General features: G+C 45.2%; 1 protein-coding gene across 1 annotated transcript in view; it reads right to left on the bottom strand.

Annotated features, from left to right (window-relative positions):
* Positions 1–12,090, bottom strand: part of LOC125465270 (glutamate-rich protein 3-like) — a 56,791-nt gene that overhangs the window by 35,599 nt on the left and 9,102 nt on the right. The window contains exons 3-5 of the mRNA XM_048558551.2: positions 11,124–11,252; positions 7,747–8,010; positions 5,242–5,446 (exon numbers count right to left, since the gene is read on the bottom strand). Coding sequence (XP_048414508.2) covers positions 5,242–5,446; positions 7,747–8,010; positions 11,124–11,252 — 598 coding nt within the window. The remainder of the gene's footprint in view (positions 1–5,241; positions 5,447–7,746; positions 8,011–11,123; positions 11,253–12,090) is intronic.

The raw sequence follows: 12,090 nt of genomic DNA, 5'->3' as shown, positions 1-12,090 counted from the left end.
GGACGGACAGGTCAAGGGGGCAGGATAAGATTAGTAGGTAGGAAGTGGAGGTACGGCTTGAGGTGAGAGGAGGGGCTAGGTGAGAGGAAGAACAGATTAGGCAGGCAGGGACGAGGTGGGCTGGTTCTAGGTTGCGGTGGGGAGAGGGGAGATTTTGAAGCTTGTGAAATCCACGTTGATACCATTGGGCTGCAGGATTCCCAAGTGGAACCTTCCCCATTTCTGATGAAGGGTCTAGGCATGAAATGTCAGCTTTTGTGCTCCTGAGAAGCTGCTTGGCCTGCTGTGTTCATTCAGCTCCACAGTTTGTTATTTAGCCTCGCATACCGGGCTCGATTTAAACTAGGTGCCAAAGGCGAACACACAAATGCATGTTAGACAATGACAGTGCCCAGTCCCCTCTAGTCACTTAATTACTGTTTATTGAAAGTTTCTTCATGGGATGTGGGAGGCATTGGCTCGGCCAGGATTTCTTGCCTTTCCCCAACTGCACACGAGTTGGGGATAGTGAGTAGTACCTTGAACTGCCCCAGTCCATGTGATGTTAGTTTGAATGGCTGAGTTGCAATGCAAAGGGACGCCAATAGTGTGGGTTCAAGCTGAGGCTAACATGGAGGGGTATCCTCAGCCTTTCCCTTTGCCTGAGGTGTTGCGACCCTCAGGTTAAAATTGCCACTATTTGTCTCTCTCTCTTTAATGATAGTGCAGTCTTATATTTCTGGTAAGACTACAGTGACCTATAGATGGTATGGTGAACACCCACCATATTGTTGGGAAGTGAGTTCCAGGATTTTGACCTGCAACAGTGAATGAGCAATGATATAATTCCAAGATGTCACTCCCTTTTTATTTCAATTCTGAGTCACCCAATTTAAGGGCTTCACTAAACATGTGAGGAGCTGCCTTAAAACTAGCACTATCTACTCACGTTCATGCACAGAATAACAGCAAGGGTCTCTCTGAGGCCCCTGAGTCATTCAATATTAATCTGGGTCTAGATATTTTCTAAGTAACCAATTCAGATACATTATTACAGGCTTCTCAGAATTGATACCATGCAGGAGGAGGCCAGTCAGCCCACTGTGCCTGCACTGGGAACAGCAATTCCTGAAGCAAGTGGAACTTGAACCCAGGTCTTGTGGCTCAGAGCTAGGGGCACTACCACTGTACCACAGGACCACCCCGCCAGCCTGGTCCTAAATGTACAATACTTTACAATATAAACCTGCTGGTAATACAATATCAATTGGGCAGCCTCAAGTTAACTGGAGATTATCTCTTGTTGAGAAAATTAACTGTCAGCGCTGCGATACCTCTGTATTCAAAATATTTAGAGTCAGTATCAAGTATTTCCAGTTCAGCTAATATTCACTGGTTGCATTGTAAGGCTCTGTCCACCTTGTCCCATTGATGTGTCTATCCCAGCCTCAGTAAAACAATCCACGAGATACAGAGCCTGTGCTGGAGAAAGGACAATGATGAGATTTCATGAACAATTACCCAGCTGCAACACTTTTCTTGCCTGGGGAATAGTTTGAATATCTCCTGTGTCACTTCGTTTTCCCCACTTTACACACCATCGTCCTTTCTCATCTCGCTGAATAATATCAAGTAGGCCATTCAGCCCATCTGTTCTGTCGTTTAATGAGATCATGGCCGATTTGATAATCCTCACTTCTGTATTCCTGCCTTTCCCTCATACCCCTTGATTCCCCTTACTGATTAAAAACCTGCTTGTCTCAGCCTTGAATACACTAATTGACCTGGTCTCAATAGCACGCCCGCCCCCACCGGGGTAAACATTCATTCCCCTCTGAGAGAAAAACACTCATCTTTGTCTAAAATGTGTGTCTTTTTGTTCTAAGATATGCCGTCAGGTCCGAAACTTTTCCACAGGAGGAAACAACCTTTCTGCATTGACCCAGTCAAGTCCTCTAGGAATTTTGTATCAGAGATCTTAGGAACTGCAGATGCTGGAGAATCCAAGATAACAAAGTGTGGAGCTGGATGATCACAGCAGGCCAAGCAGCATCTTAGGAGCACAAAAGCTGACATTTCGGCCTAGACCCTTCATCAGAAAAGAGGGATGGGGAGAGGGTTCTGAAATAAGTAGGGAGAGAGGGGGAGGCAGATCAAAGATGGATAGAGGAGAAGATAGGCGGAGAGGAGACAGACAAGTTAAAGGGGTGGGGACGGAGCCTGTAGAGGTGAGTATAGGTGGGGAGGTAGGGAGGGGTAGGTCAGTCCAGGGAGGACAGACAGGTCAAGGGGGCGGGATGAGTTTAGTAGGTAGGGAATGGAGGTGCAGCTTGAGGTGGGAGGAGGGTATTGGTGAGAGGAAGAACAGGTTAGGGAGACGGGAACGAGCTGGTCTGGTTTTGGGAGGGAGGGGAGATTTTGAAGCTTGTGAAATCCACATTGATACCATTGGGCTGCAGGGTTCCCAAGCGGAATATGAGTTGCTGTTCCTGCAACCTTCGGGTGGCATCATTGTGGCACTGCAGGAGGCCCAGGATGGACGTGTCATCTGAGGAATGCGAGGGGGAGTTGAAATGGTTCGCGACTGGGAGGTGCAGTTGTTTATTGCGAACCGAGCGGAGGTGTTCTGCAAAGCTGTTCCTAAGCCTCCGCTTGATTTCCCCGATGTAGAGGAAGCCACACCGTGTACAGCGGATGCAGTATACTACATTGGCAGGTGTGCAGGTGAACATCTGCTTGATGTGGAAAGTCTTTTTGGGGCCTGGGATGGGGGTGAGGGAGGAGGTGTGGGGCAAATGTAGCACTTCCGGCGGTGGCAGGGAAAAGTGCTGGGTGTGGTGGGGTTGGAGGGGAGTGTGGAGCGGACAAGGGAGTCATGGAGAGAGTGGTCTTTGGTGGTGGGGTTGGATTGTAGATGGCGGAAGTGATGGAGGATGATGCGTTGTATCCGGAGGTTGATGGGGTAGTATGTGAGGATGAGGGGGATTCTCTTTGGGCGGTTATTGTGGAGACCGGGTGCGAGGGATGTGTTGAGGGAAATGCGGGAGACACGGTTGAGGGCGTTCTTGACCACTGCAGGGGGGGAAGTTGCGGTCCTTAAAGAACGAAGACATCTGGTATGTATGGGAGTGTAATGCCTCATCCTGGGAGCAGATGCGGCAGAAGCGAAGAAATTGGGAATAGGGGATGGAATTTTTGCAGGAAGGTGGGTGGGAAGACGTGTATTCTTGTCCTGTCCATCGTGGGCCTCCTGTAGTGCCACAATGATGCCACCCGAAGGTTGCAGGAACAGCAACTCATATTCCGCTTGAGAACCCTGCAGCCCAATGGTATCAATGTGGACTTCACCAGCTTCAAAATCTCCCCTCCCCCCACTGCATCCCAAAACCAGCCCAGCTCTTCCCCTCCCCACCACTGCATCCCAAAACCAGCCCAGCTCGTCCCCGCCCCCCGACCTGTTCTTCCTCTCACCTATCCCCTCCTCCCACCTCAAGCCGCACCTCCATTTCCAACTACTAACCTGATCCTGCCCCCTTGACCTATCCATCCTCCCTGGACTGACCTATCCCCTCCCTACCTCCCCACCTACACTCACCTACAGGTTCCATCCCTGCCCCTTTAACTTGTCTGTCTCCTCTCCACCTATCTTTTCCTGTATCCATCTTCAATCTGCCTCCACCTCTCTCCCTATTTATTTCAGAACCCTCTCCCCATCCCCCTCTCTGATGAAGGGGCTAGGCCGAAAACGTCAGCTTTTGTGCTCCTAAGATGCTGCTTGGCCTGCTGTGTTCATCCAGCTCCACACTTTGTTATCCCCTCTAGGAATTTTATATGTTTCAATAAGGTTATTTGTCATTCTTATAAATTCCAACGGGTACAGGCCCAGGCTATTCAACCTCTCAACAGAAGACTGTCCTGCTTTACCCAGGATGAACCTACTGAACCTTATCTCGGCTGCTTCCAATGCCAGCATATCTTTCTTTAGATCAGGTGACCAAAACTATTCACGGTATTTCAGTTGTGGTCTGACTAGAGCTGCATAAAGTTTTAGCAAAACTCTTCAATTTTTATACTCCATTTCCTTCGAAATTCTGTTTCTAAAGGGATCAAGTGTTACAGGGAGAAGGCAGGAGAAACAAATCAGCCATGAACGAATGGTAGAGCAGACCCGATGGGCTGAATGGACGAATTTTAGGTCTTCATACATAGGTTTCAGTCTTATATTTTTATGAAATAAAGCCCAACATTCCATTTGCCTTCCTTATTACCTGCCGAACTTGTATCCTAGCCTTTGTGAGATTTTTGCACAAGGATTCCCAAATCCCTCTGTGTTGTAACCTTCTGAGTCACTCTCTATTTAAATAATATTCAGCTCCTCTATTCTTTCTGTCAAAGTGTCTAACCTCACATTTTTCAACATTATGTTCTATCTTCAAAGATTTTTCCCACTCACTTAACCTTGCAGATCTTGTCCATATCCCTCTACAGACCCTGTAATCCTTCCCACCAATTTCTGTATCATCTGTAAACTTGACAATACTACTTTCTGCATCCCCGTCATTAATCAACAATGACAATAGTTTCAGGCTCTGAGCCAATGGCTTCATTAAGAACAGAATCACAGAATCCCTACAGTGTGGAAGCAGGCCATTTGGCCCATCGAGTCCACACCAACCTTCTGAAAAACATCCCACCCAGACCCAAACCCCACCGTATCCCTATAACTCTGAATTTCGCATGACCAGTCCACCTAACCCGTACATTCCTGGACAATACGGGGAATTTAGACCGGCCAATCCATCTAACCTGCTCATCTTTGGGCTGTGCGAGGAAACTGGAGTGAACCCACGCAGACACGGGGAGAATGTGCAAACTTCACATGGGTAGAGTTGCCTGAGGGTAGAATCAAACCCAGGTCCCTGGAGCTATGAGGTAACAGTGCTAATCACTGAGGCACCATGCCAACTCCTGCTGATTGAGACTGTCCAACTTATGCTGAGTTCTTACAGAGAGCAAACACTGGCAACACTGAGCAAGGGCCATTCAAAGGTGAGTGAACATATGAACACAAGTGACCTCAGCTGCACTGAGCTCCACGGTGACTATTTGTTTTCCCATTCCATTCCAACCAGCTGCTCTCTGTGAATGGCACCCTTCATGCCAAGGCTCACACGATACCAATGAAGCAGGATACCAGCTGAATTACTAGGGAATGGACACCAAGATGAGCCAGTGATCTTGAAGGCACAGACCCAACCCTACCTCTCTGAGTGAGGTGCCCTTTGTACACACAAATATTCTCAGCTCCACAGATCTGCTGAAAGACCTTCAGTTCATCTCGCGGCTGGACACTCTGAGCAGGGATCTTTAGTCCTCTCCCGAGATACAGCATTGTGATACGGGCGTCGGAATGGCCAGCTGCCTGTGGAATCTTCTGGAAGTCTTGTGGAAGGCTGGATACCTGAATCTGAAGAAGTCACAAATTAAGTTGCTCTGTTTAGACGTTTAAAAGCAATGACACTATCCATCTTCCTGTGATATGGCGAATCCGTGAATTTGTGGATGTCCAGCTGGAAAGCTGGACAATTTAGCCCATTGAGTTGACCCCCAGTCTGGGTGTATTTGCTGAATCAGAGGTGGGGAGGTGGAGGAGGAGATTTCACAATTATCCCCAGTGCCTTTGATCAGGGAAGGGAAATTTCAGTCAGTGCTTATCCTCTTGATCACTATCAGATGAATTGACACGAAATTATATGTAAGTGAAAGATAGAAAAGGGTCACTTGACCAAACTATATAACAGAAAAATGTAAGGCACATGAGAAACTCAGCAGGAATTTCAGCTGTGCTGAGAGAAACAGTTAACATTTTGAGTCTAATATGACTCTCCTTTGGTAACAAAGTGTGGAGCTGGATGAACACAGCAGGCCAAGTAGCATCTTAGGAGCACAAAAGCTGACGTTTCGGGCCTAGACCCTTCATCAGAAAAAAATTTTCGTTTTTTCTGATGAAGGCTTGAGGCCCGAAACGTTAGCTTTTTGTGCTCCTAAGATGCTGCTTGGCCTGCTGTGCTCATCCAGCTCCACACTTTGTTATCTCAGATTCTCCAGCATCTGCAGTTCCCATTATCTCTGACTATCCTTTGGAAGTGGTTATATTTCGGATTTCCAGCATCTCCAACATTTTGCCTTTGCCGAAGAGTCACTTATTTGTTGTGTAACAACATCACTGATATGTTTGTGAAGAGCTCCCTGGCAGATCCTTCTGTAGCTTGTGGCCTTCGATACAATGTCTGCTGATCATTCATGCAGATGGAATCTCTCAGAGAGAAGCAATAACATTGAGCGTGAGATAACACAGTGTAGAGCTGGATGATCACAGCAGGCCAAGCAGCATCAGAGGAGCAGGAAAGCTGATGCTTTGGGCCAACTTTCTGAAGAAGGGTCTAGGTTTGAAATGTCAGCTTTCCTGCTCCTCTGATGCTGCTTGGCCTGCTGTGTTCATCTAGCTCTACACCTTGTTATCTCAGATTCTCCAGCATCTGCAGTTCAAACTATCTCTGAAACATTGAACACGAGTCCTCCTTATTGGCAAATCTAAGTAACTCTTAAGTTAGATACGTCATTATTGCCTTCAGCTGTTAGGGCCATAACCTCTGGACTAACTTTCTTTCTCTCGACCTGATTACTCTACTTTAAGACACTCCTTAAGAATTACTCAGAGTAAAGTGATGTACAGCATGAAAGCCCTTTGGTCCAACTCATCAATGCTGACCAGCTAATTTGAATTAGTCTAGCCCATATCCCTTTATCCCCTTCCTATTCATATACCGATCCAGATGCCTTTTAAATGCTGTAACTGTACCAGCCTCCACCACTTCCTCTGGCAGCTCATTCCATACACACACCTCCCTCTGTGTTAGCCCTCAGTTCCCTTTTAAATCTTTCTCCTCTCATCTTAAACCTATACTCCCCAGCTTTGGACTCGCCCACCGTGGGGAGAAGACTTTCTGCATTCACCCTATCCGTGCTCCTCATGATTTTATAAACATCTAAAAGGTCAGCCGTAAGTCTCTGACGCTGCAGGGAAAATGGCCCCAGCCTATTCAGCCTCTCCCTGTAGATCAAACCGTCCAACACTGGCAACATTCTTGCAAATCTTTTCTGCACCCTCGCAAGTTTAACAACATTCTTCCTACAACAGGGAGAGCAGAATTGAATGCAATATTGCAAAAGTAGGCTAACTAATGTCCTGTACAGCCTCAACATGCCCTTCCAACGCCTAAACTTGATGCACTGACCAATAAAGGCAAGTGTACCAATCATCCTCTTCACTATCGTGTCTACCTGTTATATTAGAATTCAATGTCGGAACAAGTCAATTGCACAGCAACACTGTATAAGGATCGAACCCTGGACACGTCCAGAGACAGACACCGTTAATAGAATTGTAGCTAAGTTCCAGCATGAGTTAAATCTTTTCTGAACCCTTTCAAGTTTCACAACACTTTTCCTCTAGCAGGGAGACCAGAACTGAATGCAGTTTTCCAAAAGTGACCTAACCAATTTGGTCACCTGTCTGAAAATATCTCATTATTTGACCCGGGGTTGCATTTTGTCAGTCAATCATCTCTGTGAAACTCTTCATTCATTTTATACCCGAACAGTGCCTGAGAAATATTGGTTGTTGTTTATCACAGTATATCCTCTCCTCTCACTGACCATGATTTTTACTCCAAGTATAGTCACTTAACTTGAATTAATCTCTACCTTTCTGTTTCTGAAGCACTTTTTTCCCATCAAAGCCAGCTTCCCTGTCCTCTCTGTCACTCGGTCAGATGCCTTGTTTGCCAATCTTAAGTGATTGGGCAAAGCGTGGTTGTGAATCCTTCCAGTGAGATGTACAGAAGGTTGTTGGAAGCTGTGATTTGACCTTGGATGGACAGGCATCCTCTTGGCTGGAATGAGGGGGAGGCACCTTCTGTTCTCTGGCTCACTGCCTGAGCTCTGCTTGTGAATGGTTCCATGCTCCAGCTGTAATGACATTAACACAACACTAAGTGAGGTTTACATGGTTATATAGACGTGGGATCAGTCATTAGAACGTAGAACATAGAACATAGAACAGTACAGCACAGAACAGGCCCTTCAGCCCACAATGTTGTGCCGACCATTGATCCTCATGTATGCACCCTCAAATTTCTGTGACCATATACATGTCCAGCAGTCTCTTAAATGACCCCAATGACCTTGCTTCCACAACTGCTGCTGGCAACGCATTCCATGCTCTCACAACTCTCTGCGTAAAGAACCTGCCTCTGACATCCCCTCTATACTTTCCACCAACCAGCTTAAAACTATGACCCCTCGTGCTAGCCATTTCTGCCCTGGGAAATAGTCTCTGGCATTACGTGTAATGTAAGTGAATATGAATGGAAAGAGAAGCTGTAAGCCTATGGAAATAATTGAACACGAGAGGGGCATAAGCAAACATGAGAAAAAAGATGGAAACTGTATGCGAAGCACCTTAAAATAAACAACTCTCCTCCTCCCATTCACTGGAGCTTTCAAGTGCTTCAACCTTAGTCAGCAACTTCCCCATTCCTGAAATCTCTGCTTTTCTACAGGCCAGCTTTTTAGTCTGATTGTCAGCCACATCACCTAATTGCTTTGTTTTCACAACAGCTAATGGATTAACATGGCAACAAGAATATAACATTAAATGGACAGGAAGAGGAATGGGAGGGTTATAAGTACTGACATAGACCAATTACATGGTGAAGCTAATGGTCCATGCTCTGGTGGATATATTTTTTATGTCAGATCCATTGTTTTATTATTTATTTGACTTGAGATATCCTAATATTAATGCAAGTTACGAGTCATAGAGACATGGAAACAGACGGTTTGGTCCACCTAATCCATGCTGACCATATTCCCAAACTAAACCAGCCCCACCTGCCTGTGTTTGGCCCATATCCCTCTAAACCATTCCCATCCATGTACTTATCCAAATGTCTTTTAAATGTTCTAACTGTACCTGCGCCCTCCACTTCCTCTGAAGTTCATTCCACACAAAAACCACTCTCAGTGTAATAAAGTATCTCTTCATGTACTTTTAAGATCTTTTCCCTCTCACCTTAAAAATATGCCCCTAAGTTTTGAACTCCCCGCCCCAGGGAAAAGACCTTTACAACTCACCCCTACATATGCCCCTCATGATTTTATAAACCTCAATAAGGTCACCCCTCAACTTCCTGAGCTCCAGTGGAAAAATCCAGCTTATTTTCATAAAGCAGACCCTCCATTCCCAGCAACATCCTGGTAAATTTTTTCTGAGCTCTCTCCAGGTTAATAACAATTAGGGTGACCAGAACTGCACACGGTCCTCCAGATCTTAATTCTGGAGAACAGGATGTAGATTCAGTTTGGTGAGATATGATTTTATTCATTCATAAAATGTGGGCGTTGCTGGCTAACCCAGCATTTATTACCAACCGCAGAAGGCAGTTCAGAGTGAACCACATTGCTTTGTGCCTGGAGTCACATGTAGGCCAGACCAGGTAAGGATGGTAGTTTCCTTCCCTAAAGGTCATTAGTGAAACAAATGGACTTTTCGACAATTGACATTGGTTTCACAGTCATCATTAGACTCCTAATTCACTGACTTCAAATTCCACCAAATCCGGGTGCCCAGAATGTTATCTAGGTCTCTGGATTAAGAGTCCAGCGATAATATCACCAGGTAGTCACCTCTCTCTTATTGATAAACAGTAAAGGTACAAAATCAGGAAACCAAACAGATGTTGCTGGAAAAGCTCAGCAGGTCTGGCAGCATCTGTGAAGGGAAAAAACAGAGTTAACATTTCGGGTCTGGTGATCCTTCCTCAGGACAGCATCTGCAGTTCTTTTGTTCCCTTTAAGGTAAGAAATCACTTGTGAGAGTGGTTTACAGGCTCCTAAAATCAACCATTCTGTAGGCTGGGATATACAAGAAGCAATAGTAGGGGTTGTGAGAAAGGAACAGCTATAACCATGACTGACTTTAATCCACATGCACATTGTCAGATTGGCAAAGGGAGTATTACACCTCCCTGGGATTGAGCACCAGAAACAAGATCCGCTATTCCCAGAGTCATCACAAAGTGCAACTAGTCCCTAACTTATCTGTTCAATAGATCCAGGTCCATGGGAAATATGGACCAGATTTCTCTGCTTAACAAGAACTTCTGTCTGTTACAAATAAATTAATTGTAACTACAGGTAAATAACCATGAACTATCAACTTGTATGTCTGCTAGCTAAGACTGTAAACCCCTTCTGAACACCTTCCCCCTGCACCAACCCATATGCAGATACACACAAACATTGGTGGAGGGATAAAATACTAGGCAGACGGTTTAATAGTAAAACTGCTCAGGATTCAATAGAGTTTGTTTCGGTTCCCAAATCTTTCAGTTCTCTGACCTTTTCCTTCTGCTTCTCTAACTTTTTCATAGGAACCACAGACCATCTGGTTCATGAATCGTTCAGCCTCTGGCTTATTGGTTAATGCCTTACAGGAACTGGTGGAAGAAAATAAACTGGCTTTCTTTGGGTTTTCAGAAGCAGTGACACACCACCTGCCCTTTCAACAATTCAAAGACTTCTGCCAATAATGTTTGAAATGACAAGCTGGCCAATCAGATTGTTGCAGCCAGGCTGATGGCATTTGGCATTTGCAACTGGTCACAATTCCACAAATGAATCAGCGGCCTGTTGGCAACCAAATTTTACCCCATTGGTGCAATCCATTCTTACTTCTTTACAGTAGTCTGGATGATGGGTTCGTTGAATATTTTTGAGACCACAGCATGTTCTAGGGCCATCCAGCGAGCAGGCTAGACAGATTTGGTGATATGCCATGAAACAAGATTAATTGATAACCCCATTGTAAAAGTACCCCTAGGTAGGAATAATCATAATACAATTTGATTTTGCATTTTGTTTGAGAGAGAGAAGTGGATCTAAGGCAAGTTTTTTAAACTTAAGCAAGGACAATTATGAGGGCCTGGAGACAGAGTTAGCCTCAGCAACCTGGGAAACTAGCTTAAGGAATAGCCCAGTTGGCAGACAGTGGTGTCAAGTGGGATATGGGATAATGGTACCTGGTAGAGATCAGAAACATCTAAATCTTCTAATAGGAAAAGTCCACCTTCACCATCTGTATTCGAAGTGAGGGCCCGCAGGTGAACTGGTCTCATATTCCGTCCAAGAGCAGGCCAAGGACTGGATGCCTATGAATGGAGACCACAATTTATGATCACTGTAATTGTATACATGGCATTGGTAACACTTAAGTTTCTAACTTAAAATAAATCTCCACCTTGGGGAACTGAGTAGTCTTGCTGGAAATACCTTGTCTAACTGGTCAGTATACAGGTATTGATGGAATGAAGTCTTCTAGACAATTCATATGACTACTGATCATCTCTAACGCTCTGTCTCTATTTATTTATGCAATATGTGGTTCTTTCCATTCATTGCTCAGTCACTTTGCAGTCAGTATTTCCCTGGACCTATGACAGAACATGGACATTTCCCCAGTTTCTAAACCACAGGGAAGTTATCAGCAAATGGCACCCACTACTCCCCCATTTCATCATCGAGGTGCCGGGCAGTAGCTATTTGAAGATTCTTTTCACGAGTGGGATTTATGACACTGTGAAAATTTGGAGATTTCTCCCTCATCAAAAATTTTGAGGCCAGGACTCTCTTTTGAATAAAACATGTTTAATTCTAAATTAGTAACGTTCAGATGAGACAGAATTCTCTGAATAGACCGGTATCAGAGTCACATGATTCCTAACTTTGTCAGATGATTGTTAACTCTGGAGCAGAGCGTCCCTCAAAACTCTTTCCCACTGAGACACCATTTAGAGACTGCACAATGAGAGTGACCACCTGTTAGAGCAGGAGTACACAGATGTAACTTGGTCTGTGCTCTATACTGATCGTGACAGCCTTGGGGTTTGGATTTCATGATTTTGTAGCCCGTGATCCTACTGGGGATCCAAACCACAACTTTGGGAGTCCCTGCTCCAGAGAATTATAGACAACCCTCAGTTTCATTGG

The sequence above is a fragment of the Stegostoma tigrinum genome, chromosome 29 (assembly GCF_030684315.1).
Source record: "Stegostoma tigrinum isolate sSteTig4 chromosome 29, sSteTig4.hap1, whole genome shotgun sequence".
NCBI classification, from domain to species: domain Eukaryota; kingdom Metazoa; phylum Chordata; class Chondrichthyes; order Orectolobiformes; family Stegostomatidae; genus Stegostoma; species Stegostoma tigrinum.
This window is presented reverse-complemented; position numbering and strand designations above follow the sequence as displayed.